General features: G+C 41.3%; 1 protein-coding gene across 3 annotated transcripts in view; it reads left to right on the plus strand.

Moving 5' to 3' along the window:
• cdh7a (cadherin 7a) overlaps window positions 1-25351 on the plus strand; it is a 140790-nt gene that overhangs the window by 90818 nt on the left and 24621 nt on the right. For all 3 annotated transcript variants that reach the window (XM_058627929.1, XM_058627937.1, XM_058627920.1), the window contains 3 exons: window positions 1062-1183; window positions 14233-14350; window positions 18002-18250. In XM_058627929.1, coding sequence (XP_058483912.1) covers window positions 1062-1183; window positions 14233-14350; window positions 18002-18250 — 489 coding nt within the window. The remainder of the gene's footprint in view (window positions 1-1061; window positions 1184-14232; window positions 14351-18001; window positions 18251-25351) is intronic.

Raw genomic sequence — 25351 nt, forward strand, 5'->3', positions numbered from 1 at the left:
ACGCCAGTCTATGTCATCCTCTTGCACTCAGGCTCAGCCGTTTGGGCATCAGTGCGTGTCAGGGAGAGACAGAGGCGTGAAGCCCACTGATCGCAACACGCAAGCCTTACCCCCCCCCCCGACAACAAGCCCACATCGAGTGTAATCACTCTGGTGTTGCCACAGCAAAGAGAACACCAGCTGTTAGAGGCACATTTCATTACGGCAGCACTCCCCCCCCCCCTTTTTTGCAAGTGATTAAAAAACACGAGAAAGATTAATATTCAATCATTTGGCATCAACTTGCAAATTAAAGCGACAGTGACGTCGCTCGTGACAATCAGAATTCTGCTTTTTGAAGCCTTGAGATTGGTGCCATGTTGAGGTCAGGCACCGATTAGATGACATCATCTGTCAATCAAACAGGTGGTTTTGCCAGTAGTTGGACCATAATTTACAAAATCAATGTCATGGGCTGTTGAAGAAGACCTGAAACTAATGGCAGAGACCATTAACTTGTTGGGTAAATGTTTATTCACGTTATGAATTAAATGAGAAGTTGGCTTTTTTATCTTAGATTTTGATTCACAACCAGCAATGTCGCCCCCTTGTGGATTCTCAGTATATTCAGCATCTTCTTACTTCTGCGATGTCCTCGCACAGCATTATGTCCATTTTAGTATTTATTTATGGTTAATTCTGGTGTCAGTCATCTCAAAGCAGGCTCTTTTCAAGCAATACTATCAAGACTAAGGGTGTGTTTGTGCGTATACAACAGCAGAGCAGGGGCGGGCGGGGACAAAAAACATTTATCCCCATCAAACTACTGGAGGACTGGGTTTTTTTGAGCAGTAGATTTTACCTCTGAAATGTCTCGTTGGCACCTTTTTGCATTTTGTGAATTTTGAATGAATTTTGCTGTTTCCTCTGTTTTGACATAAAAGGAATAATTTCCTGTGCTGTATTGTCTCCAGGATAACACAAGATGTAAATACTGCTATCTAAAAGTTATAAGCAACAGTTTAAAAAAAGAAAGAAAAAAAAAATAGCTGTGACACTAACACTAACTTTCTCTTTTTCAGAGGATCCAACCCAAATCGGAAAAGGCGTCACTCTCATCACAGTCACGGACATAAATGACAACGCCCCGGTTTTCGCCATAGACTATGAAACTCTCCTCTGCGAAAACGCCAGGCCAGGCCAGGTAAGACCCAGGATGTCTCCACAATTGATAATGCCTTGTTTTCAACAAACAACCCCCCCCCCCCCGCACACACTCGCTTGAAGTTTGACTTGCAGTGACAGCCCGCTGACTCTCAAAGCCATTAAAAGTCTTTCTTGCTCCTCAAAACAAGTCTACTGTGTACACACTTCCTCTCAGTGGCTTTGAGGTCATTTCAGGGGAATCGGCATCATTTGTATGAGACACGTCCTCGAGATTTACTAGCAGGTATTGTAGGCGTTATTGTTCATTAGAGATGTTACTCTCATCCCATACTGTCAGAGCCAACTAAATTAATGACAGTGCTCGACTCCGCCTGTGGACCGAATCCGCAGTAATATCACAGTGTAATGTGATACGTCTCATGCTGGGATGGAGGGGTGTTCTTGCCTCGCTTTGACTCTCTGTGCGGAAGCTCCTCGTAATTAGTCGATCACCAGTGAGGGCAGAGGGGATGGAGAATGCCTCACAATACCAGGGAACAAGAGAAAACCCGGGAGGTTTGAGGGTTTTGAGGTTTGGTCCAGGAAAAGAATCCGTAGCCATGCATCTCATATTCCCTGTGTTTAGCATTTGGCCTCATTGTTGCTAAATGACTGGTGTGTCTGTGCCGGTGATTTGTCTGCTCTTGGCATTTGGAAAATACAATCAGAGGCGGGGGTAAAGGAGGCGTGCAGACCTGAATACGTACAATTGATCAGAATGATGCATTGTTTTGGAAATGGCTATTAGGCCCCTTTTAAATATGTTATTTGCATTCATATTTTGCAGTCTGTCACGGTGCTCGTGGTACTGTGAACAAAAATAGCAAATGATTTCATTTGTGAGGAAAAAAAACGAGAGACGATATTTCATGTTTGCATTTGTTGTTTTTGTGTGGGTTTTGATTTGTGCTCGTACTCGTGCTTGACCACAATGTGTGTGTTTGTTTTTGTTTTTTTATATGAGGTTACTGTGGCTTGTGGGTAGTCTTGAAAGCCAAGCGTGGTTTGCCCGCTGTTCATGTTTATCTCACATTTGTGCATTTTAAATCACACAAAAAAATAATGCAAAGCGAGCTTCAGTTTGTACAACTTTCCAAGATATCGCTAAATTTAGATTTAATTCAGTATGTTTTAGCCTCAGGGCAGAGGATGTGGAGTAAGCAGCGCCTCTATATTAGCAGTTATTGAAGAATGCAGCTTTCCACAGCTGAATGCCTGTGTCGGTTAATGATCCTGCCGCTCAGTGACTCCAAATTTAGAGCAACACAAACTATCTATAGATACCTGTCAATACACAAAAGAAACTTTCATATTCAGCACATAGTTTAGGTAGTCATATCTCTCCACTTATGGCACTGAGACTAAGACAATAGGGAAACTAAGTAAAACTAAGCCCTCGGGACACAGCAACAGCCATGGTCCATGAAGGCATCATCAGCAGGAAAAGGCTCGAGCAAATGTGTAATTACTCAGCAGAAGCAGACAGATTGCCTACTCTATGTGCCACCCCAGGTGTAGCTAGGAGCCACTCGAGCTGTAAAGCATGGAGCTGCTGGTGACGGGGGCCCGTGTCCTCGTCCAGCCGGCGAGCTAACGGCGAGCTGCATTTAAATTCAGTCCGGATAGTCTTCAAGTGGTGCAGTCGTAAATTGCCTGCTTTAGCTCAGAGCTAGTTTTACTACCGATGCAAACTGTAAAGACGCTTCCGGTGTACACCGACACAGCTGTGTGGGAACTATACACTGAAGTGAAATGCCCAAGAAAAAAGTCAGGAATAAACATTTCACCAAGAGAGGAAAACAAATCAAATGGTTGTATAGGCCAATGTGTAGGCATTGAAAGCATTTTGCTTTGGCTTATTGACTTAAATTATATACAATGTTAACATTTATATGTACCAATCCAGCATTATATAATGTCCCTTAAAGAAGTGGCTTCATTGTCATCAATGGTAAAATACAGTGGCGTAAACAGGCCGAGCAAAGTCAGCTATATGGACTTTTCGTAGGAGGCAGATTTTTTTTGATTTATCATCCTTTTCCTCACATAAACTTAAGATACTTTTTTAAACTTAAGTTGGCTTTTTTTTATCATAGATTGTAATTCAACCAGCACCGTCGCCCCCTTGTGGATTCTCAGCATATTCAGCATTATTCTTACGTCCGAGTTGTCCTCACACAACATATCCATTTTATTATTGATGTGATATATCTGGCAACTTGTGAACTGTATTTCTGATTTCTGAGGAAGCTCACATACCCACTGGTGGTACATGGACCACAGTTTGAGAACCGTGGCCATAGAGCATTTTGCTGCTAAACAAGCTCTGGTCTTAGAGTGTGAACTTTAACTGCTCTTGTCACCGACACTCTTTTATGAAATCACGCTATGCTTTAACGGTGCTTTTCTTGTGGTTTGTTCCTCGTCATGTACATTGAGCGATGTCTTGTCTTTATGTTTTATGTTTTTTATATTGGCAATAAAGGTTTCTTCCTTAGTCGCATGGGAATGAAACATCACAAGCTGCATGCAAATGTACCATGTGCAACGTTTTAACGAACGTATTACATTTGAAATTGTTTTATTTACATGTGATTTTCTACATTTAGACAAATGCATTGTATTTTATTGTTAAAATTACTGACTAATAATCTGTATTTTTAGACATATATTCCCTGACAATTTATTGTTTTATGTACACTTGCATATATGATATTGCTTCATCCATATGTGATGGCAAACACTCCTCTGACTATGTGATAATACTGTGAAGCCACCGTGTGAATTCACACTGACGTGATTATGCGACTCTAGGGGAGGAGGTTATTATTTTCAGTCTCGCAGCATTTCTCAATAATTCCAATAACAGCTCCTGTTCAAATACGTTCTCCTGTTTGGGCAACGACGAAGTGAAACAGTGTAAAGACAGCGAGCAGGTAAAAAATAAAAAAAATCAGGATGAAATTCATCGAAAACACATACACGCACACACACACTGAGCAATGAGAAAGTGAGAGGTTGACATTTGAATGCGAAAGCTCTGTATGAATTACAACTAGGTGTTGGCTGTCTGTTCGCAGATCTGTCAGATATTGGCTCCACCATCTCACTGACTCTTAATTAATTAAAATACTCTGTTTACTGTATGTCAGAGGCACTGGACAGTTGGCTTAAAACGTAGGCCGCCCACTGGCTGTCACGCCCATTGGCTTACTCACAGCTGTGACAGAGATGTAATAATATTGGCCTGTTGGGACCAGAGTTGACTCGGTGGCTCTGTAGCACAGATTAACGGGGAGCGAAGCGATGAAATAACCTGCCATTTTTCAGGCCTAATTGAGGCCGTCTCGTGGTACTGGCGCTCTCCGGAGATGCCACTTGTTACGGATCATCGGTGCGTCTGTCTTCTGCCATAATGTTAACAGATATTATGATGGGTGTTTGGGGCAGGGGCAGTGGGAATAGTGTGTGAGTGTGTGTGTGCGTGTGTGTGTGATAGAGAGAGAGTGGGTGGGTGGGGGTCATGTTGTACAATCACTTCCGTGTAACCATTACATACATGAGTGGACTTGGCATTCTGCTGCCCCCCATCTGCTCTCCTGCTCCTCCCTGCAATCCTGCAGTGTAGACCACAGACCAGTGCTTCTCAGAGTGGGGTCCAGGGACCTGTAACATGGCGTGGAGTGCGTTTAAAAAAAAAGTACAATTATACCTTTTCAGACTGGTGAAACAATTATTCAGACTTTTGGACTGGGTTAAAAAAAAAAAAGAAGTCATTTTCAGGATAAACCATGTGCAGCACATCTGACTACAGATTTACACTAAAATGTCAATGAATGTTCTTATCCTCACATAAGACTAAAGAAGAGTTTATACTTCCGTTGTTTCTCATGTGGTAATATTTCATCATTTTTTTATAATTGCTGTTTTTCGGAGTAATTTATTTTTGGTCTGTTTGACTGTTAACATTGAATCTTAAACTAAAAGTTACAGTTTGAACTCACAATCCCTGACATACGTCCTGCACTGATGGACTGCACTATTTGTAATGATACCTTTGTGAGAAAGCTGAGCCGTCTTATTTCTGCAATTTGCTGCCAACAATGTGTTCCTCCACCATAACACTGCAACACAGACAATTTCAATGTTGCATGTATCTCATCTCCCATGTCTACTGTGAATACATTACTGTAAATTGGCCTTAAAACACAGAGAAAAGAAGATATTTCATATGTACAGTAACAGAAATACACTTTTTTTTTTTTCTCCAATTGCTTCAGTGTGGAAGTAATCTTGTGATGGTTGTCTGCACATCCATGGGTGCACTGCAAACAGCTAGTTTGACATGACTTTATGTTGTTCCAATTTGGCAACAAAAGTGACAGTATCACTGCTCCTGCATTCCACACAAAAAAATATTACGGGGACTGTTGTTCCACAACTTTAGTTTCAGCATAAACACGAAGACAAAAATATAATTATAGGATGTCCCTCCATCCATTTTCCACAGGGTTGCAGGGAGGAGCTGGAGCCAATCCCAGGTGACATAGGTTGAAAAGTGGGGTTACACACTAGACAGGCTGCCAGTCTATCACAGGCCCTAATTATAGTATGTAGAGAGTTTAAATACACTATGTTTTTACAATGCACCATATTATTGGGACATACTCTTGTACCTGGATCATTGATGTCCAAATCACTCCGTCCATTTGTGTTGATAAAAAAAAAAAACCTATAGACACACCGATACAAACCTCAATAAATTTTAAATTGCAGCAGCGGCGCTGGGCTGTTTGAAATTCCCCGGTTGTGTGCTATAGTGTGCTTCCCCCAATCAAAACTATTATTTTTCTTCTTCTTGCTGACTGCCCAAAGTGTCACACCTGACAAAGAAATAGGAGAGAAGTCCTCACACCTCCCGCATGAATAAACATCCCCAAACCTGCTTGGAAATCAGAATCAAACACTTCTATAACTGCAGAAGTTGCCTGAGTACCACCATGTTTTCCCATCAGCATCAATGTTACCCAGCGATACTTGCCAATACATCTACACCTCCAACAAGGTGAGAGCTAGTTTAGCACATTTTTATATACATCTTCCTGAGCAGAAATACCTCATGCCACTTCTTATCTACTTTGTGTCACATCAATTACACAAACAACAAAAAATACCATCACCTCAACGCCAGATTTTATTAGACGTGTTCATCACAGTGGGAGATGTAAACAGATACGTCAAAGGGCAAGAGACGCAGAAGACATCAGTATGTGGCAGTGCCCTGTCGGCTCTGGTAACGATGGAACACCGGGCAGATTTAATCTCACCCCGAGATCACTTGAGCCAGCAATCATGAATCTCAGCAAATGATGCAAGTGATTGATTGGAAATGAGAGCAACAACCTGGAAAAGGCACGCACTTATTGCCATTAAATTCTATATAAAGTGTACATAAACACATATTTACATGTGATGGAAGGAAGAAAGGAGGGGCGTGTCAGCAGCTGCCGTTGGCGTACGACGTTATGGGTGTCGCACGTAGGCCACCAGTTGAAGGCACGATGCAGCAGCGGAGAGTAAGGAGGTGTGAAAACTGCAGGCCCCGCATCACAACCCCTGGTGACAGCTGTCATATCACCATGGCAACAAGTGCCACCTCTGATGCACTGCTTATTTATACTCTTAGTCCAACTTTCCAGGGTTTTAGCTTGATCTTATTGTATGACTCATTTCCCCTGTCGTGACTCATTTTAAAGTGGCTTTAAATAAAGGGCTCAGTCATGTTTCACAAATCCCAAATGTAATTATACCTGTGAAAAAAAAAATATAACTGCTAGACTACGCTCCCAATTTCATAATATAGTATGTTTTTTAAGTGATGTTGACAAAGGATTTCACAGTTACATTTTACAGACTTTTGTTGGATTATCACATTTTTTGTGAAACCCTAAAGCTTCAGAAAAAACAGTTCAGCCACTGCTGAGAAAATAGGGTTTTATTGTTTTCCTGGGCTCTGCAAAGCGGAACTTCTGTTTGCTGATGATGTCATTAGTATACCTCACCACTCCTCTCACCACCGTAGTGCCTCCTGGTGTACATTCAACCGCAGAAGAACTACTCTCATTGTAGCTGCTGAGATGCAGAGCATCCATCGTGCCAGAGGGGGAGCTGCGTATCTGAGAGCTGACCTGCTAATTACATCACTTCCAGGTACCTGGCCAATCACAGGACAGTGGGAAAGCATAACTAACATATATGTGCGATACGAGCATTCAATGTCACCTTTAAATGTGTTATACTCTTCAAACTTCAAATTCAACAATTTTTTTTACAGTCTTTCTTCATTTTTTTCCAAACAAAGTAGTTTTGATTCCTCAGCCCAGTTCACTTCTCAAGCTGTTTGCTCCCACTGCTGCTCTGCACTGTGTGAGTGAGTGTGTGTGTGACTCCAGGGCCAGGTGATTAGCAGATCACCCTCACCTGGTGCACTCAGGGTGGAAGGGGCGTGGCCCACAGCTCGCCTCAACAACCATAACACGGACTATATCCATGTACTTATTTCAGTGTGTGCTTTACAAGAATTGGTATTCATTAACCACAAATTTTCTCAATTCGGTTAAAAAAAAAGAAGAAGTATTTTTTGTAGTTATCCTGCCCTTCGAAACATGAATAATTTGTCTGATAAAAAAAACTGATGCCTTTCGCACAAATAGAGGAAGACGTGTTGATTACTGTTTTTGAACCAGTTGACAGTGTCTGCTCGCTGTAAAGTAAAGTCACCTGTCATCTTTTTATGTTACCTGAGGACTTTGAGGTGAAAACAGTTTCACACATGACACTTCTGTTGTGCTTTGAGTTTGTTAAGTTCTTACACTCTGTCAGATGTTGTTGTTCCCCCCCCCCATTCATGTGTATTTCTGGGCTCACGATATCAGTTTCATGTCTTCGCTCGGTGAACCGCGTGTGTTGTTTTTCTCAGGTTTTAACAGAAATGTCACCAGTGTCGTGCTGCATGTGCGCTAAATACAGTTCTGGCTGTGAGATCATCCGCGCTTACGACTTTAAAAAAAAGATTACTGTTAAAATGTGTTACTTTTTTATTTCATTTACTAGTATTAGTATTATTTTTAAATGTGTTAATTAACTGTCAGAACAGGATCATACACTCAAGCAAATTGTAAATGATTGTCTCTGATTGCATGTCAGTCAAAATAAATCAAATGAATACATACATAGAAAATGATATTGCTGTAAATACTGAAGTGATAAAACAAGGTTTAATTTTACCTTTTTTATTATGTACATATAAGGTTACACTTACATATACAGTAGAGATATTTAGACATACTCTATATTCATCAGCTTGTATCATATTTTTGACGATTCCTGAGACGTTTTGGGGGATTTTGAGTTCTCTCTCTTACTTTGTTTCTACAACACAGTGATTTACAGACAGAAGGCTCCAGAACAACATGTTTCAACGATTGAAGCACTGATGCTCACCACTGAAAATGTGAGAGTGCCACTTAAAGTGACACGCAGGCGCCATATAGCGTTACAAGCAAATGTCATTGAAGACAAAGTACAGTGACAAAGCGATTTTTCATTTAAAAAAAAAAGACAAAAGGAAATTGCCACAAGCTTAAGCTGTGGTTTAAGAGAAAATTCATCAGGTTAAATTGTGCTTTTTTTTTCGCAATGGGGAAGTCTGTACTGAATGTTATTGCCATTTCTGCCTCTTCTGCAGAGCGATTAGTATTCCTGCCTTCGAAACGCTGCTGGCAGAGGCGCTGCAATTCCATCAGTGCATCTGTCGCTGCATAGTTTATGCTCCATGCTGTTGTTGAGCTTTATGAGTGTTTCAAGTTGAGAGTTTGGATTTGATTTTTTTTTTTTTCCCTGCAAGTGGCCACACTGAGAGCAGAACAAACAGCAACACAGTGTGTTGTTTTTGTGTCTGGCCACATAAATTGACAGAGTAGCTCTTTGGATTCTCATCCGCATAAGAACATTTAGCATTGAAGAGGCACAGAAAGGTCTGAATGAACATTTCTTTGAAAGAAAATTAGGGGCCAAGCAAGAGAGCAGGTACTTAAAGATTAGACTCAAGTCGATGACGTCCCTAAAAAACATCGTCCCCATTCCACATTGGAACAATAGCAGCTCCATACCGTCATGACTCATGCATACATTTGCACAACATAAAAGGTATACATTTTAATAACCATTTTTCTGTTGACTCTGTGTTAAAGATTGGTGACAGGATTATTTTTAAACACGAGGATGCATCACACTGCTTTGGCTCGGCTTGCTTTCATTATGATTATTCCCTTTCTTTATTTTCTCATATGACAAGCACATGTATGCTGTAAAGGCTGGTTTCGAGAGTCGAGAAGGTCTTTTAAGTTTGGAGGAGGAACCTTCTGAGTTATTGAAAAAGCCTCTTGATTTGAGATTGTGCAGGTCAAAGTGTTCTGCTTTTGTAGCAATGATTATTCGTCATAACGACACAGTGACACAAGCAGGTAGCGCAAGGACAAGAGCCACAGAAAGAACCTGGGTGTTACCTGAACGTGTGAAGAGAAAAAAACTGAATGAACTAATCGATTAATCCGACAATTCTTTTCTCGATTCATGGGGTACTTGTTTGGTCCTTAAATTGTGAGAAAATGTTGATCAGTGTTTACCAAACCGGGAAATGATAATGTCCTTGAGTGTCTTGTTTTTTTTCCACAAACCAAAATTCAGTTCAGTAAAGAAACCAGAAAATATTCACATATAAAAGGTGGGGGAAAAAAAAACACTTGACTTAACTATTTTACCTGAAAGAAATTGTACAAACACACCCACATAAGACAACTGCAACAAAAACATGGCAAAATCCAGGATGGTATTTTTTTTTGACCGGGAAACCAATTTTACGCCCCGTCACCTTAAATAATTTAATATCGATGACTAACTATTGCACAGTTTTCTTAAAACTTAGAGTAAAACTTGACTCAACAATGCAATTTGTCGATAAACCACTCATAATGTACAGTATATGTAGATTTGTGGTGCATCGCGTGTGCCTTTGTTGTTTGCACATCCTCCTCCTCCCTCACCAAAGCCTCAAATAGAGACACCTTTTGTCCTTTTATATCCTCCCTGATCCGACGAGCAGCCATGTGTAAACTCAAAAAAACCCCTTTAATTCTGTGATTCATGGGCCTCCTCAGTCTCTCCTTCCGACCGGCACCAGTCTGCTGCCGCTGTTAATGTCTTTCAGCAAGAATTTATGTCTACACCCATGCCTCTCTCCTCCTGTCTTCCTGCTCAGCCCATTAGAGAATTCCCCCACCAAAGGTTCTCTAGAACGCCTTGCATCAGAGCCACACTAATGAAAGGCATTATACATTACAAAGTGTTTGATTTAAGGATGATTTACAGTTCTTTCCCTCAGCAGTGAAGGATGGAAACCTTTCTGGAGATAAGCTCAGAAAGCCATCTGCAATATTCAGAGGACATCAAAGGGTTCAAATTGTGTATAGGATTCATCATTGGGCGTAAGAGCCACAAAGAAAGGTTTCCATCTGATGTGGAAATTTCCATAACAGAGTGAGAGGCATGTGAGTTATTATGATCCGCGAATCAATGGCGGCTTTCATGATACGCAGCCGAGCATGTTTCAGTGTCTATACCTGTCACGGATCTGACGCCGACACAAACATCACTTCATTCGGCGCACACATGCAAGAGATATCCTGTACGTTCTTGAGCTGGAGCAGATAACCTTTCTTGCGTTCCTGCTACCCGCGATAAATTCCCCTCATTCTGAAGTTGAGTTGTTTTTATTTTGCTCCTTATGAGAGAGGAACTTTTTAAAGGGGATATATGTAAAATATGTACAATAAAGTGCAGCTTGGGCCACATTTTTTTGAGCCAGAGAGAACAGAAGTCAAACACCTTATGAGTGATCATACTCATAAGTGCTGGTGATAAAAATTCAGATTCACCATTAACGACCACATTTTTTTTAGACATGATAAGATTAAACTTGAAACTTTGGCAAGAAAATTTGCAATATCACGTCGAGATGTTATGTGGACTAAAATCTCGACATGATATTCAAACTTTATTCTCAGAATTTCGAGTTTAATCTCGACATGATATTCCAATTTAATTTTTTAAAGTTTAAAATGTAATCTCGGCATGATATTTCAACTTTATTCTCAGAATTTCAAGTTTCCATGTGTCCATGTGTGGCCCTAATACTCCGCAATAGATTACTGTTTATATAATCTAACCATTGTGTTGTATTTTGAGTCATCAGAGGAGGAAAAGTATTACTTTCATCGTGTATGGATTCAATAGCCTTGTGTGTGTGTGTGCTGCGTCCTGACATCAATTAAACCCTGGTTCTGGACAGCAAAACAAGGCCAATAACGTTCTTTTTTTTTAACTTATTATCATATTTTTGTTCACACACCTCTTGAAATGAAATGTTTACACCGTATTTTCAAAACAGAACAGTTTCACTAAAAGGAAGATCCATAGCTGCCGCAAATGAAATGAGTGAAATAAGTGGCTGCATCATTGTTATCGTTATCTATATTTCAGTTTTTAACATGTGCCCTTAATCTCTAAAAACATTTCATGGTCATTTTATGACTTAATATCTTCCCCTTTTTTTCACATAAAGCCCCTTTAGTTTTATTCAGACACAGGAGCATGCATACTTTCACCCCACCTGCCAGCTTTAATAATTGGCAGGATGTCGTTTACCACCTACACCAACCTTCTAATTCCTGACAGCTTGTAACCCGCAGTATTTAATCACAGCTGACAACTGATAATCCGTGTCTCAGCACTGATAGTTTGGTTTTGTTTGTTGTTGGTTCGCTCTTGATGTTAGACACAGAGCAGTTTGGGGTTGGGAAATGTGATAATTTAGTGTGAATTGCCTTTTAAAAAGCGCATCCGCAGGTGTGAGTTGTCACCGGGTTGATTTTCCAGATTTCCCTACAAAGGATTCTGTAGGTTTGATCCAAATTAATCAGGACACTCCTGCAGTAGCGCCCACTTTGATGGCCGTTTGCGGTGGCTATCATTTGTCGTCCATATGGCGTGTTTGCATGTGATATGCCTCTCTCGTACAACATGTACCGAGTGAGATTCCTCTCTTTTATTTTTTTTTCTTCCGTCGACGTTCTGCTGCACAGGAGCTGAAATTAAAGCTCAGTGGGGATTCTCTTTTTTTTTTCCCTTTCTTTGGCTGAGAGAGATAACTTGATTTTCAGATATCATGCTTGTATGAATACAAAAAATCATTACAGCACATGCTGGTGGGCGCAAATAAATTGGTTTATTTGGTCATTTGATTTCCCTGCATTATTTATATTTGTCAACACTTGTGTGTATATAATAACCAGGGAAAGATTCAGTTTAGTCTTTGGTTCAGAGGCAAAATAAAATGGGCAGAAGCAAATAGAATTCACTTGTTCTCACTCACAGATATGAATGCGGGTCTTGCACTGCCTCGGGCAAAACACGGTCCTTATCATGAGTCATTTTCATACTTATAATAATAATAATAATAATGCAGGAATGCCTGACTGCATAACACGCTGTATGCATTTATTCTCAACAGCATCTGCACTTCAACATTCACTGGACTGGCCTGACATTGACTTTACTGATTTTATTTTAGATATTAGAATAAGAGGAACGTGTATAGTATACGCATTAACCCTTTGTATTCTCTCTGAGCAGCTTAGCAGGGCACATTTTCAGCTATGATATCTTGTCTCGAGATGACATTGATATTATTGTAATGGGATTCAGATTTCATTCTGAACACTTTTCCGTGTCAGAGTATAAGCCACACTTAACATAAAAAGGTGATTATGTGTCTCTAAAAAAGTTTCTTTTTATGTTTTTGTGTAAAACGCACAAATACTTTATTTCTACACACCAAATTCATTCAATAAATATAGAATAATATTAAAAATTATTTAAAAAATGGTCTTCTATCCCTTTCAGATGAAGAAACATTAATAGAGAATATGTAATTATTTATTTTCCATGTTATGTTATCAAACCCTGTACAAGTTTCACTGTAGACAAAATAAGAAGTTACTGCCTATCTCTGGGGTCATGCGTTGAAAATAAGATGGTGATATTTGTCAGATTATAGTATTTGTTTTTGGACTAAAGGCCTTTTTATATATAGATAGATAGATAGATAGATAGATAGATAGAGAGGCAGGCAGTCGTCATTGCTTGTTCTCTCATCCTGCTTCAGCACCATGGACAGCGTTTCACGATATTGTTACTCCTCACTGTGTATCTGCATGCCTCACATTATACATCAGCACCATGGACAGCGCATCACGATATCATTGTGACGATAAACATCATTTTTGTATTTTTTACCAGATCTTAAATGTATCTTTTAGAGAATTGTTTTTTTTTTTTTTTAATAATTGATTTGTTATTTGTGAATTGAAATAATAGCCAAATATATATATCCCTTGTAGTATTTTGTGGTTTGGATCATAAAAGTGTTAATGTACATAAACACTATCACTAAACATATTACGGTCGAGGTACTACGACTAAGAGAAATAAAAAAAAACGCTGGACAATTATTTGCTGAGGAAATATCCCTTTCTAAAGGCACTTCATCGCTAAGAGGTTGCCAAGCTGTTGCCAAATGAGCACTTAGTGTACTTGAGAGAGAGATAAACGATGGGAGATCACAGCCAAACATTTTAAAGACAATATTTTTCCATCAATCTGCATCAAGCTAATTTTCTCCAGCTTACTCACACGGTCGCTCAGCCTCTCGAGAAAGACACATTTCTCTGCGGATATAAATCTGTGACAGGCTGAAAAGTGAGGCGTCTATAAAAAGCCTTTTTGTCCCTCCTGATACCGTGAGAGACACCAACAGCCTGTTGTTACTACATTTACAGCTTGAGTGAACGCCTAATCAGCCAGTGAGATCGGACAAAGACCAGGAAGGAAACAAATCTTGTAAAACACATCTTTTGTTTGTGTCATCAGGTGATCCAGACCATCAGCGCTGTGGATAAGGACGAACCCCTCAGCGGACACCGGTTTTACTTTGCCCTCGCTGCATCTGCTGCTGGCAACCTGAACTTTACTCTGCGAGACAACAAAGGTGAGACTTGCCTCGATGTTGTCTTAGTTTTTTTTTTTTTTTGTGATAATCTGTGGTGATACGAAAGTGTGACTCGGTTAAATTCACACAGAGACTTGAAAGTTGGGAGTATTTGCAGGTCTCCAACATGAACGTTGAGTGCACTTTCTTCAAAATGGGGCCTTAGGAGGTAATAAAAAGTTTTAAATTTAATTTTCCAAAGTCTAAAGTATTTTCTATTGACTACCATAGGCAATAAAGTCAATTGTAAACTGCTCTTTGCACCTGACTGTGGACTGCTGTGAAAGGTTATTCACCTATAAATAAGAAGTTTGGATTGTTTCAGTTCGCTTCAGTCCGTTCAACAGTTTTACCATCGGAGCAGGAGCAAATCCAGCTGCTATGACTTTGATAATAAAGAAAAACGTTGCTATGGATTATTAGTGTCGTCAAGTCGCATTAATAAATACATAAACCCTGTCAATGTTCATTTGTAACCACAACCACAACACATGCTGGGGGCAGCATCGCTTCAGTTATCTACCATGACTGCAATCTCTAATGAAGGATAACGTATGAATGACAACACGTTGTATAAGAGCAGCTCACCAAAAAATAAAGCGATGAAACCAGTTTAACGTTCGAGATAACAGATTGTTAACTCTGAGTATCAGATTTTATTTTTCCCCTAGGCCTGGCTCGGTAAGTAAGAGATGCTTTGCTAATGAGATCTTCATCTCTAAAAAGGCACCGACTATTTTTCCAATATTTTCATTTGCTCAGCGAAGTACGCAGGTGTTGCTGGAACAGTGCTTACTAGAGCAGCCAATAGGGGTCTGTGATTGGCCAAAGTCTCCCGTCATAGGCCTGTATTTCCTCAAGGTTCGACACAATCACTTCATTTACATCCTGCTGAAATGTTATCATGGAATTATTGATCAATATCTACAGATAACAGTTTGACTTCATCAGCTTTACATGTCCATTTTCATTAGTTACTCTTGCCTTTTCCTGCATTTCCTATTTGGGTCCAAGTGTGAATGTGAAATAGAACATTTTCCACTCTTTAAAGTCTCGGATATGATATCTTTACATTCCCAATGCGTGCGAGATAACATCACAGTCTTAAGACTTGAATGTTTTCCTTGTAAATGCTGCAGGAAAAAAAGTCATCAATTCAAGCTTTTCATTTGTGTCAAAGCTCCAGGTGTCACTTCAGCTCGTCTGCATTCAGCCGCTGCTTCAAAATGTCCCCTGAGAAAGTTGTCAGTGGCCGTTTGTAAAAACGAGTCCATAAAAACATGTCGGTCGGTTCAGGTACAGGATATTTGCTGCTAATTTCCTCCCAGTTGAGCCTGGCAGCGGTGCAACTGACACTTTGGTCATTGCTCATTCCAGCTCTATGTATCTGCCCTGCATTTGAACACATACCACTCTGCAGTCTCGGTAACCGCTGCCTCCTGGCGTGCCCCATTGTGCCGAATGAAACCATAATTCTGCTATGACAACATCCTCTCTACACCTTTTTTTTTTCGTAATTCTTCATCACAGCTGAATGCAAAAACAAACTTTCCTCCGCAACCCGAGCACGTCTCAGGTAACTCAATTTGTGCCACATCCCACTACGCCACTGTCTTGTTCCACCGTAGATCAGAGTGTAACCTAGAGCTGAGGTTCTCAAACTTTTTTATACCAAGTACCATCTGAGAAAATATGGAGCTCTCAAAATAATAAAGTAAACAGTATACAGTGGCGTGAATAGGCCGAGCAAAGTCAGCTACGGACTTTTGATCATCCTCCTCTTCCTCACATATATACACACTGGGATAGATAAATTAGATGACAATGGAGTGAGAGATAAGGTGACTCTAATATTTATTATGTATTTTTATTGAAATAAAAATTCTATTGAAACTGAAGTAGTTATTATTCTTATACTTATTTTTACACCAAATGAATTACGTTTTTGAGGCCATTCCCATGCCCCAAAACCACATCAGGGCTTTACGTCTGAAAGTGGTTCGGGGAATGTAAGTCGAAAATTGGATGTGGGAGGGGCATATAAATGTGCCGCCCCCAAGAAAAATTCAGCTGCAGGAAGGTCTATGGTACGTGCACGGAAATCGGTATACGAGTGTAGAAAGTCAGGATGAATAAAACATTACATCATCCACACCTAACAGGAAGGCCACCATTTTGGATTGAACATTCACTTTTTGGCAATTTTCATGCTCGTGTACCACTGGTGGTACACTTACCCCCAGTTTGAGAACCATGGAGCTAGAAAAAATGTTGACAATTTGCTCATCACCACCACCTACCCACAAAGCAGTGGATGGATGGAGAAAATGAGCTTCTCCTACAAGAAAACTTAAGATATAATGAATAAACATGTACGTTGTACATGCCAAGACAAAATAATCGTCCAGGTTTAGTTTCTTGTTTGAAGAACTCTGAAGTCATGGCCTGTGTTGGCTGGTTTGTTCACACATGTCAGGTTAAGTACGGCTGCCACATTGCACTTCAGCGTCAGCAGCAGTAGCCACGTTTAGCTACATCCATCTGTGCAAGTGCAGACCCGTGTATGTACTGGATGTTTGAGGTAACCTCCTGGCAGACAGCTTGGCTAGACGACAGCTTGTCATAATGTTCTCTGTGACCGCGTGTTTACCTTGATGGACAGTTTCCCCCCCATTCAAGTGAAGGAGACAGAGGGGAAGGAGCACATTTTTGGGTAACCTTCGCTTTCAGAGTGACACGAGAAGATCAGAACCAACATCTTGTCAGAGGTCAAGCACACATGACGACCGTGCTCGTCAGAATAGCTGGCAATGAAAGCGTGACTTTAATTAGGCCGTGATCGATGTGGGTAAAATATCTAATTGCAATTTTGTGATTGTGATTTGATCAGCGCTCTAACCGTTTTAAAATCCATCTTTTGACACCATAGAAATATGAATGAATCTATATTAGATTTTTAATTTGTGCAGAACTATTAAAATAGAGTAAATAAATTACAGCCTTCATGGTTTGGTAATTGCATAACTACCTTTGTCATATTGCATCATCCCTTAATGTTCCACTTTTATTGCTCTGTATGCATTTACTGCCTCGCTGCACAGAGACGCAGAAGTACAGACACAATTAAATGTCACCTAGTATGTATCCTGCATTTGTGTTAAGAGTTTCACATTAAGACCTATCACTGTTGTTTTTCGCGGCTTTTAGAACAGAACTCATCGACACTTTCACCTTCTTCTTTGACTCGTGAGAGCAATCTGACGTTCAGTCAGGAAAACAAAGACGCCGTCCTTCAGGGCAAGATATGCACTTCAGTCATGATTACTCAATGAATAGGTATTTCAGTCTAAGCTGCTTTTTGTCGTTGCTTTTACGCCACATTATGCTCTTCTGACTGTCGCTTTTCTCTCCAGCATTTCATATAAGATTTGACCATCAAACCGAAGCTGTTAATAACCAGCAGGTGGTCAAGACCGGAGAGAGATGCCACCTTGTGTCATGTAATCATTTTGTGTTAATGACGCCATCTGTTGTTATTTCTGCTTTTACTACTGTAAAATCGTTTCTAACTGTCGTTACACTACAGAAGTGAAATGTCCCGCTTGTCAAATTCGTCTTCTTTCTTCGATTCACTTTCGCTCTGTTTTGCAGACAACACGGCGTCCATACTGACAAAGCGCGGGGGATTCAGGAGACGGGAGCAGCCTGTGTATCAGCTGCCCGTGCTGATCATGGACAGTGGGAGTCCTGCCCTCAGCAGCACCAACACACTGTCGGTGCGCGTGTGTGACTGCGACTCGGATGGCGTGGCCTTGTCTTGTGGAGCCGTGGCCTACACGGCGACGGGCCTGAGCACCGGCGCCCTCTTGGCTATTTTGGGCTGCATCATTACGCTGCTGGGTAAGATCCACGTCACCTTGGTGTCAGAGATACATGTCCATGTAACAACCACTGATCATTTGTTGTGTGTTCACACTGATGTGTCATTTGTGTGGAGGTCGTTGATGGCGCAGTTTTTAACAACCTGAGGGTTTATTTTTGTTGCTTTTGTTGCTCACTGTTCCTATGAGATATGACGTTGTACTTAGCTTTTTTATAACGGGGGGTTTGTTTACAACCTGCGTGATCATGGTGTTGTTTGTGCAGTATTTATATCCTTCACCTCAGTCGACGCTGCTAAACCTCGGCATTCATAACATCTGCTAAGTGTAGTAAACGTAAATGTATTCATGTCCTCACATCCTCAAACAAAAAAGGTCACCAGTTCAAATCCAGGTTCAATCAAAAGCTTGTGTGTGGAGTTCATGTTCTGGCTGCTGCAGCTTTCTCACTAAACTCTAAATTGGTTGTATGAGTGAGAATATAAGTGTAAATGTTGTTTGTCTGTGTGTGTGTTGGCTCCGTGATAGGCTGTAGATCCGTCCTGGACTCAAACAGTGTTGCCCAATGTCAGTTGAGATTAGCTCCAGTCTCCCACACGACCCACACGAGACAAGCGGTAGATGAATAACAACAGCCTCAGGTCACGACATGAATGAAATTCATAATTGTCAGCACAGTTTAGTGTTGTAGTCAAGACCACATTACCCAAGACAGATCTCATTACTCTCCCTGCCTCTACAACTTAGCTCCAACCCTCCGTGTTGCACATTCATGTGAAGTAGGTTATCCACAAACCTCGTTGAGAGCAGTAGGTTGGGATTGTTCCAACTGAGAATTTCCGAGGTCACGCTACAAACGGAGAGCGATGAGATACTTCCCAGATTAACCAAAAAAACTTGTTTACAGTCTATTTTACGTACCATAAACTGGTACTTATGCACTCCTGAAAAAGATACTGAGCTCTCTATGTAACACCGTGATCGCCAACGTTAGTATTTCTGATTTTCTGAAGTACCACCAGAGGAAACTCGCGTACCACCACAGTTTGAGAACCATGGCACTAGACGCCTTTGGCAGCATCTTGTAGCTGGTCTTGTAGTCTTCATGAACATAGCCTAACTATTATTGGTTGCATTTGAAGATGGGCGTTTTCCATTCAACCACAACAGTGATGGGTCTTGACGAGTCCTCAGACAGACTCTTAGACACATTCTGAACTTCAATGAGTGTTCTTGAGAGCAGGACTGGTCTCAAGTACTGCAACACTACAGTTATCACACAGAGGTAAATGACAGCCGCAGCAAATAAGCTGAAAACAGACAGCAGTATCAGCAGCTCATAGCTACTGCTGTTGCCAGGCACGCAAACACACTCCTGCTCAGAGGACATATTAATGCAAATAGCAAATATTTTGCTCAGAGAGAAGTGAAGTGGTGATCCGCTAGATCTCAGTGAAGAGTAAAACATTTGGGTGGAGAGTCGCTGCAGTCGCAGGCTTCTGACGACGGAAGCAGGAAAAACCTTCAGAACCTTCAGTTTGAAATATGCGTTTGGTGGCCAGGGCCAATTAGCCGTAGCTGCTAATATGATAAATGACAAGCAAGTCAGAGAATGCAGTAGAGCGCTCGACGTTAGTGTGTGCGCGCATGCGTATGCCTCCATGGAAAATTCCTGAAAAATAATCTGTTTGCATAAAAGCTGCTGAGTATATAACTGTACGAAATGCAGGTTATTATGAAAGATGTGTTGGAAACACATGTGTTTTGTCATGAGTACAACACGTGTGTAGTGGAAAACAAACAAGGACATTTACTTTAAGTAATACACATAGCTATAACTTTTAGGTTACTTGCTCTACCATATTTAGGTTGGTAGGTATCAGTGGTGATTCCTCTAAGCTCAGCTTCCTCTAAAATGTGGTCGTTACTAAACGTGCACTAGAACGTGATTAGAACAGGTGTCAGGCTGTACAGAGGACCCAAAGCCCAGGCAGCGTTTCAGAGTTCAAAAAGGCAGGATTTATTTGATGCTGGAACAAAATAAGTCAGGACACAGGCAGGCAGACAGGTCGCAGATCAAAAAGGCACTCTGGAAAAACAGGCCGGCAGGCAGGCAGATAAATCCAAAAAAATACATGCATTCGGGTGACAATCTGACAAAGACACAATGGGAGGGGCAGGCGTAAAGTAGGGAGGAAGGTGAGTGGAGAACAGAAATCAGGTGTGGCAGATCAGGATGTGAGCAGAGACAGCAGGTAAGCGGGAGAAACACAAGCACACAGGAAGGAGAACTACAAAATAAAGCAGGGAGAGACACAAAAGGAGACAAACAAGACACAGGCACGACAACGGGTCACTCGTTCCGTTCAGAATCAGCCGTTTATCACGGATGATGGCTCGTCTTACGTGATTTCCGTATTCCCGTAGCAACCTCCGCCTTAAAACATCACTTCCACAGAAGCTCGGCTTCTTTTGGGAGTCAATGGAGGAGTGGGCAGGCGCAGACGCTGGGCTCCTGCATGATGATTGGAGGAAGTGAAAGGCGAGAACCAGTTTTTGGTTGACAGCGTTGTAGAAGCATACACGACACAACAGCGGAGCCTTTTCTGCCTCAGTCAGTCAGTGTGGATTTTGCGAGGGAAGTCTGCAGACAAATAGCTGGTCGTTGATTATTTACTCGGCAATTTAGAGTTGTTCGTTTGCAGAATTGATGTAAAAATGTATACATATCTGGGCCTGAAATGAGCTTCCACCTGTTTGAAAGACCAGCAACCGCCGCTGGTAGGTAGATCTCCATCAGCTTGTTTCTGTAACCGTGAAATATTGAATATAAGTTTTTACACTTGAGAAACGAGGAAAAAGTTAATACACATTAAAATGCTAATAACTGCAATGGAATGAGATGACATGAATAAAGTATGAAATCTAAAAGTCGTGCTACGGTAACGTCACTCCGGCTTCCACACTTCACTGCACTAGAACAATTGTGAAAAACAGTAGACGTAGAGAGGAGGAAGAGTATGAGAAACATTCCTCAACTTAGTGTTAGAAGCAAACATCACTACAGTAATAAATAGATGCAACAACGAAATTTGCATGTGAAATTTTCTCGGTGAACTAACTTCCAGTGTTCCTAAACCTGGGTGTAACATGAGCGCAGATTCACTTCTCTCAACTCCCAAGAAACCACCAGTAACAAAAAAACAAGCAGGATGTCTGCTGTCCATTCACCTGTGAGTGCTTAAAGGACACTTCCACGAGAGGTGGTATCGCATGGTATTTTTCCAAGGATCCACCCACAGCACTCTGTCAACCATTCACCCTGTCAGATCCTTACGCACTTAGAACGAAGGAAAGACCCTGAGGTCATGACAAACAGCAGTGGAAGGAAGTGCACATTGTGTAACTGCACAGTTTCTTTTCCAGATTTATATGAGTGTGTGTGTGTGTGTGTGTGTGTGTGTGTGTGTGTGGTTTAAATACATTTTAATGGAAAGCATCCACTCGTTCACCTGCACCTCGCGGACCTCTCCCTCCCACTTTTCATAGCTTCGGTAGGATTTTAATTCAGAACTCTCACTTGCTTTGGTCTGGTCTGAATAAGGCACGACAGGCGCCGAGTACACAACGTACTACTTATTGATTTTCCTAATCCACTGATACAATAAAGCTTGATTCACAGTTAACACGGAACATTTTCGCAGTTCAGATTTGAGTTCAAGATCTGAGAGGAAGCAAGTCAAACGCGCTGTTTGTATTTCACAACCCATTCAGACGCATCTGTGCTGCTCTACATTTATCAGGCAGTGGAGCGGAGTGTCTGAGAGACGCTAAAACAGAGCTGCATCTTCAGGTCTCGCTCAGGTCAAACCCGGGGAGAGATGCCGTATCTCCCCCTCATATTTCCTCTTTGGCAAATACATGTGACCTCGGTCTGCCCGCTCTGAATAGCAGCAGGGATGTTTACAAGTAAAATACCACTGAAATCCTGCCAACACGATCAATTAATAACAGTCCTCACAACCGGGGCTAGCAGGGATTTTGGAGCACTTTAATTTTATGTGTTTCGTGCACCCACTGTGTTGTAAAATTAATTTGGCCGGTTGTTCTTAAAGAAAAACGGGAAGATGTGGTCAACCGAGGATTTAAAGTCATAATTAGGGCTTTAATTATTTTTGTTTAATTAATCAATTGCCTTTTTTTGGTCCATTTAATATATTGGAAAATACTGAGCCCACTACCTATAAGTATGTTTTTGCTTGTATACGATTACTTTATGTACTTTTGGCTCGTATGTTTCCTGTAAATAAAGAAAGGCTCCACCCACAAAAACCTGATGCATAAACCGACAATGTTTACATCCTTATGGTACGCGAAGGCCACCGCGGTGCTTGAAAAACGGTCGTGTGAGTGAAGGAGTGCTCCACTTGTTGCAGTCTGAAGTCTCACCAATAGGAGTCACTGTTTTGTACACAGCGGACCTTTTACGAAGAGAGCTCGTTTTTACGTTTTTTAATCAATTATCTAAATAATAAGCGATAATTTAGGATTTTGTTCGTGTCCTCAGAGAATTCCGTATGAATTCCGGTGACACATACATGCCCTGTTATTTCATTTATATGAAAATGAGTTTCCGTATTGGTCTGGTGCTCCACACACGCGGAAACCTGATCCTCATTCTTCCCCATTACGTTCTCTTATACTTCCATGAGCATTTGACACATGTGGTCCATGCAGTCAAAGTCGGATTTCTGCAAAGGCGTTTGCATGGACATCATTATTGTATTCAGTTTGTCAGGGATTGGAGAGATGCTACAAGATTTGTGCTTCATTTTTTTTTTTTGTTTGTTTGAAAGAATCTCTTTAAAATAGTTTGGACATAAACAGGCACTTTCTTTTAGTTTGTCTTTTGCAAAGTATTTATAGTTTATCTTTCAGTCTCCGCCAACCATCCTTTGCCAATTATGACTATGTGTCATTTATGTGACAGCCAGCCCCTCCTGCATGTGAGCACACAATAGTAAAAAATAGAAGTGCAGAGCGATGATGTGCAGTTTTATTGAGAGGAGGCGGCCTGAAGACAGCCTGACTCGTGATGAGATTTTAGATTTTAGGTCTTTTTTTTTTTTTCCTTTCTCAGCAAGAAGGGAGGTAAAGTACGTGTCGGCGTGTTTTATTAACTTAATTATAACGTTTCATGGAGGTCATGGTTCGGATGTACTGTACGGGAGGCTGCGTTTTCAAGGACAGACGCGGGTTTCTCGTGTTGCGCCATATGTTGGGATGTTAGGGAAGCCGCTTGTAAGTGAGAATTCATTAACATACGCTTAAAGATGATGCAGCGTCGGGCCGTCACCTCCAGGCGACGTTATTGCTCATAAAACCCACACACAAAGAATTTCCCCATCAAGACAGAGTCATAGTTTAACGCTTAAGCAATCTTCATTGAGCGCAGAGGAGGATCTAAGCAGCAGCATGTACAATAAGTGGAACGAGTCCTTTGATGGGGTCAAACTTTGCTTTTTATTCCCTTCCCCTTGAAGTTTGCCTTTCTTTTTTTATTGTGACACCGGATACTTTCCGTGATAAATGAAAACTTCAAAAGAGCAACGGGGGGGGGGCTGGAGAAACATGGCCGCAGAAAACCCTGAACCCGCCTTCGCTAATGAAAGCTGGCTCTATTCTGCTCGGCGTAGCCTCAGGCCAAAGGCTCAGAACTAATGGCCTGCAGTTTAATATATACCTCCATGTTGCCTCGTCTGCGTGTTTGTGTTTGAGTGTGTGTATCCTCAGCTGTCCCCGTCTGTCTGTTTTGCTCAATTGGATCAGTCTCTTTTTTCTTTTTTTTAATTTAATTTTCTCTGTTCCTTCTTTGTGCATATTCATCGCCCGCCCCTCGTCCTCTTCCTGTTGTATTAGCAGGCCTTGCGCAACCGGTCTTTTATTCTGATCTGCCTTGATGCTCCTCCATCAAGAATCCTTTCAATCTGAGGGTCGCAATCGAGGCCGTGATAGCGTGTGATTGCATTGTTTTGGATGCTGGCGTCCTCAGGTGCTGTCAGTCTCCGATCAGCAGCACCACTGCCACCATCCATCCATCCACCTCCCTCCCTCCCTCCCTTAAGGCATCAATCTCTCTCATCAGGTGAGAGCAAAACACGCTCCTGATTCCAGTGATCTGTCATGTCACTCACGGAAACCTCCTCAGAGCGCCACTCTTCCACTTGTCTCAGCATTCATTTGTTGTGTCTGAGACATCAGGTGTGTTTCCGTCAGTCGGTTTTAATGTGCATTTCCGATGTGTGCATCAAAACACCTGAATGGAAAGATGGGAAAAAAAAGTCTTGAAATATTGCAATAACGCTTGATGTGGTGGAAGAGTTGTTGTATCGATTAATGGCCGGTGTAAATGAGTTAGATCGAGCGTTTGGAGTGAACTAATGAGAACACCACAAAATGTCTAGTGAAAGAAGCACAAATGTATCCAATTATGAAATGAAGCAGCAACAAAAGGCCACTGTATATCAACAGCTATTGACACTGAAAACTGGTTGCAAAAAGAACATTTGAGTGGAAGTCTATGGGGAAAAATGAGCGTAATTCTCACTTTATTTATAATATTTTCTGATCTCACTCATAGTTTCAGGTCTTCTCCAATGTCAGTTTTGCAAATCATGTCCCCATTTAGAGTAAAATGAAGCACGGCACATATGCCAGTGGACACCAGCGTGATTAACAGCTGGTATCGTCCTCCTGTTGCAAAACCTCAACACGCCGTTGACCAAATCGCAATTCCGAAGGCTTCAAAATCCAAATTTCGGATTCTTGTGGGTGACATCATGACCAGTTAGTGACACAGATGTGCTTATCTCAGGGAACGAAGTCACATTTGAGATGGAAACATTTTCTGCCTTCAGATTAAAACCACACAGAGCCGCGTGCATGTTCACTTTGGCTCAACATACTCATAAGCTAAGTGGTCATTAATCATGGGTTGATATTTTTAGATTTAATTACCAAGCTTGTCCTCTACTCCTCACAGTAATATTACTGAAAATGTCTGGAAACAAGTGTTGTGTTTTTTTTTTTTTCCCCCTCTGCAAATGTCATTTATGCTTGA

The sequence above is a fragment of the Solea solea genome, chromosome 1 (genome assembly GCF_958295425.1).
Source record: "Solea solea chromosome 1, fSolSol10.1, whole genome shotgun sequence".
Taxonomy (NCBI): Eukaryota; Metazoa; Chordata; class Actinopteri; order Pleuronectiformes; family Soleidae; genus Solea; species Solea solea.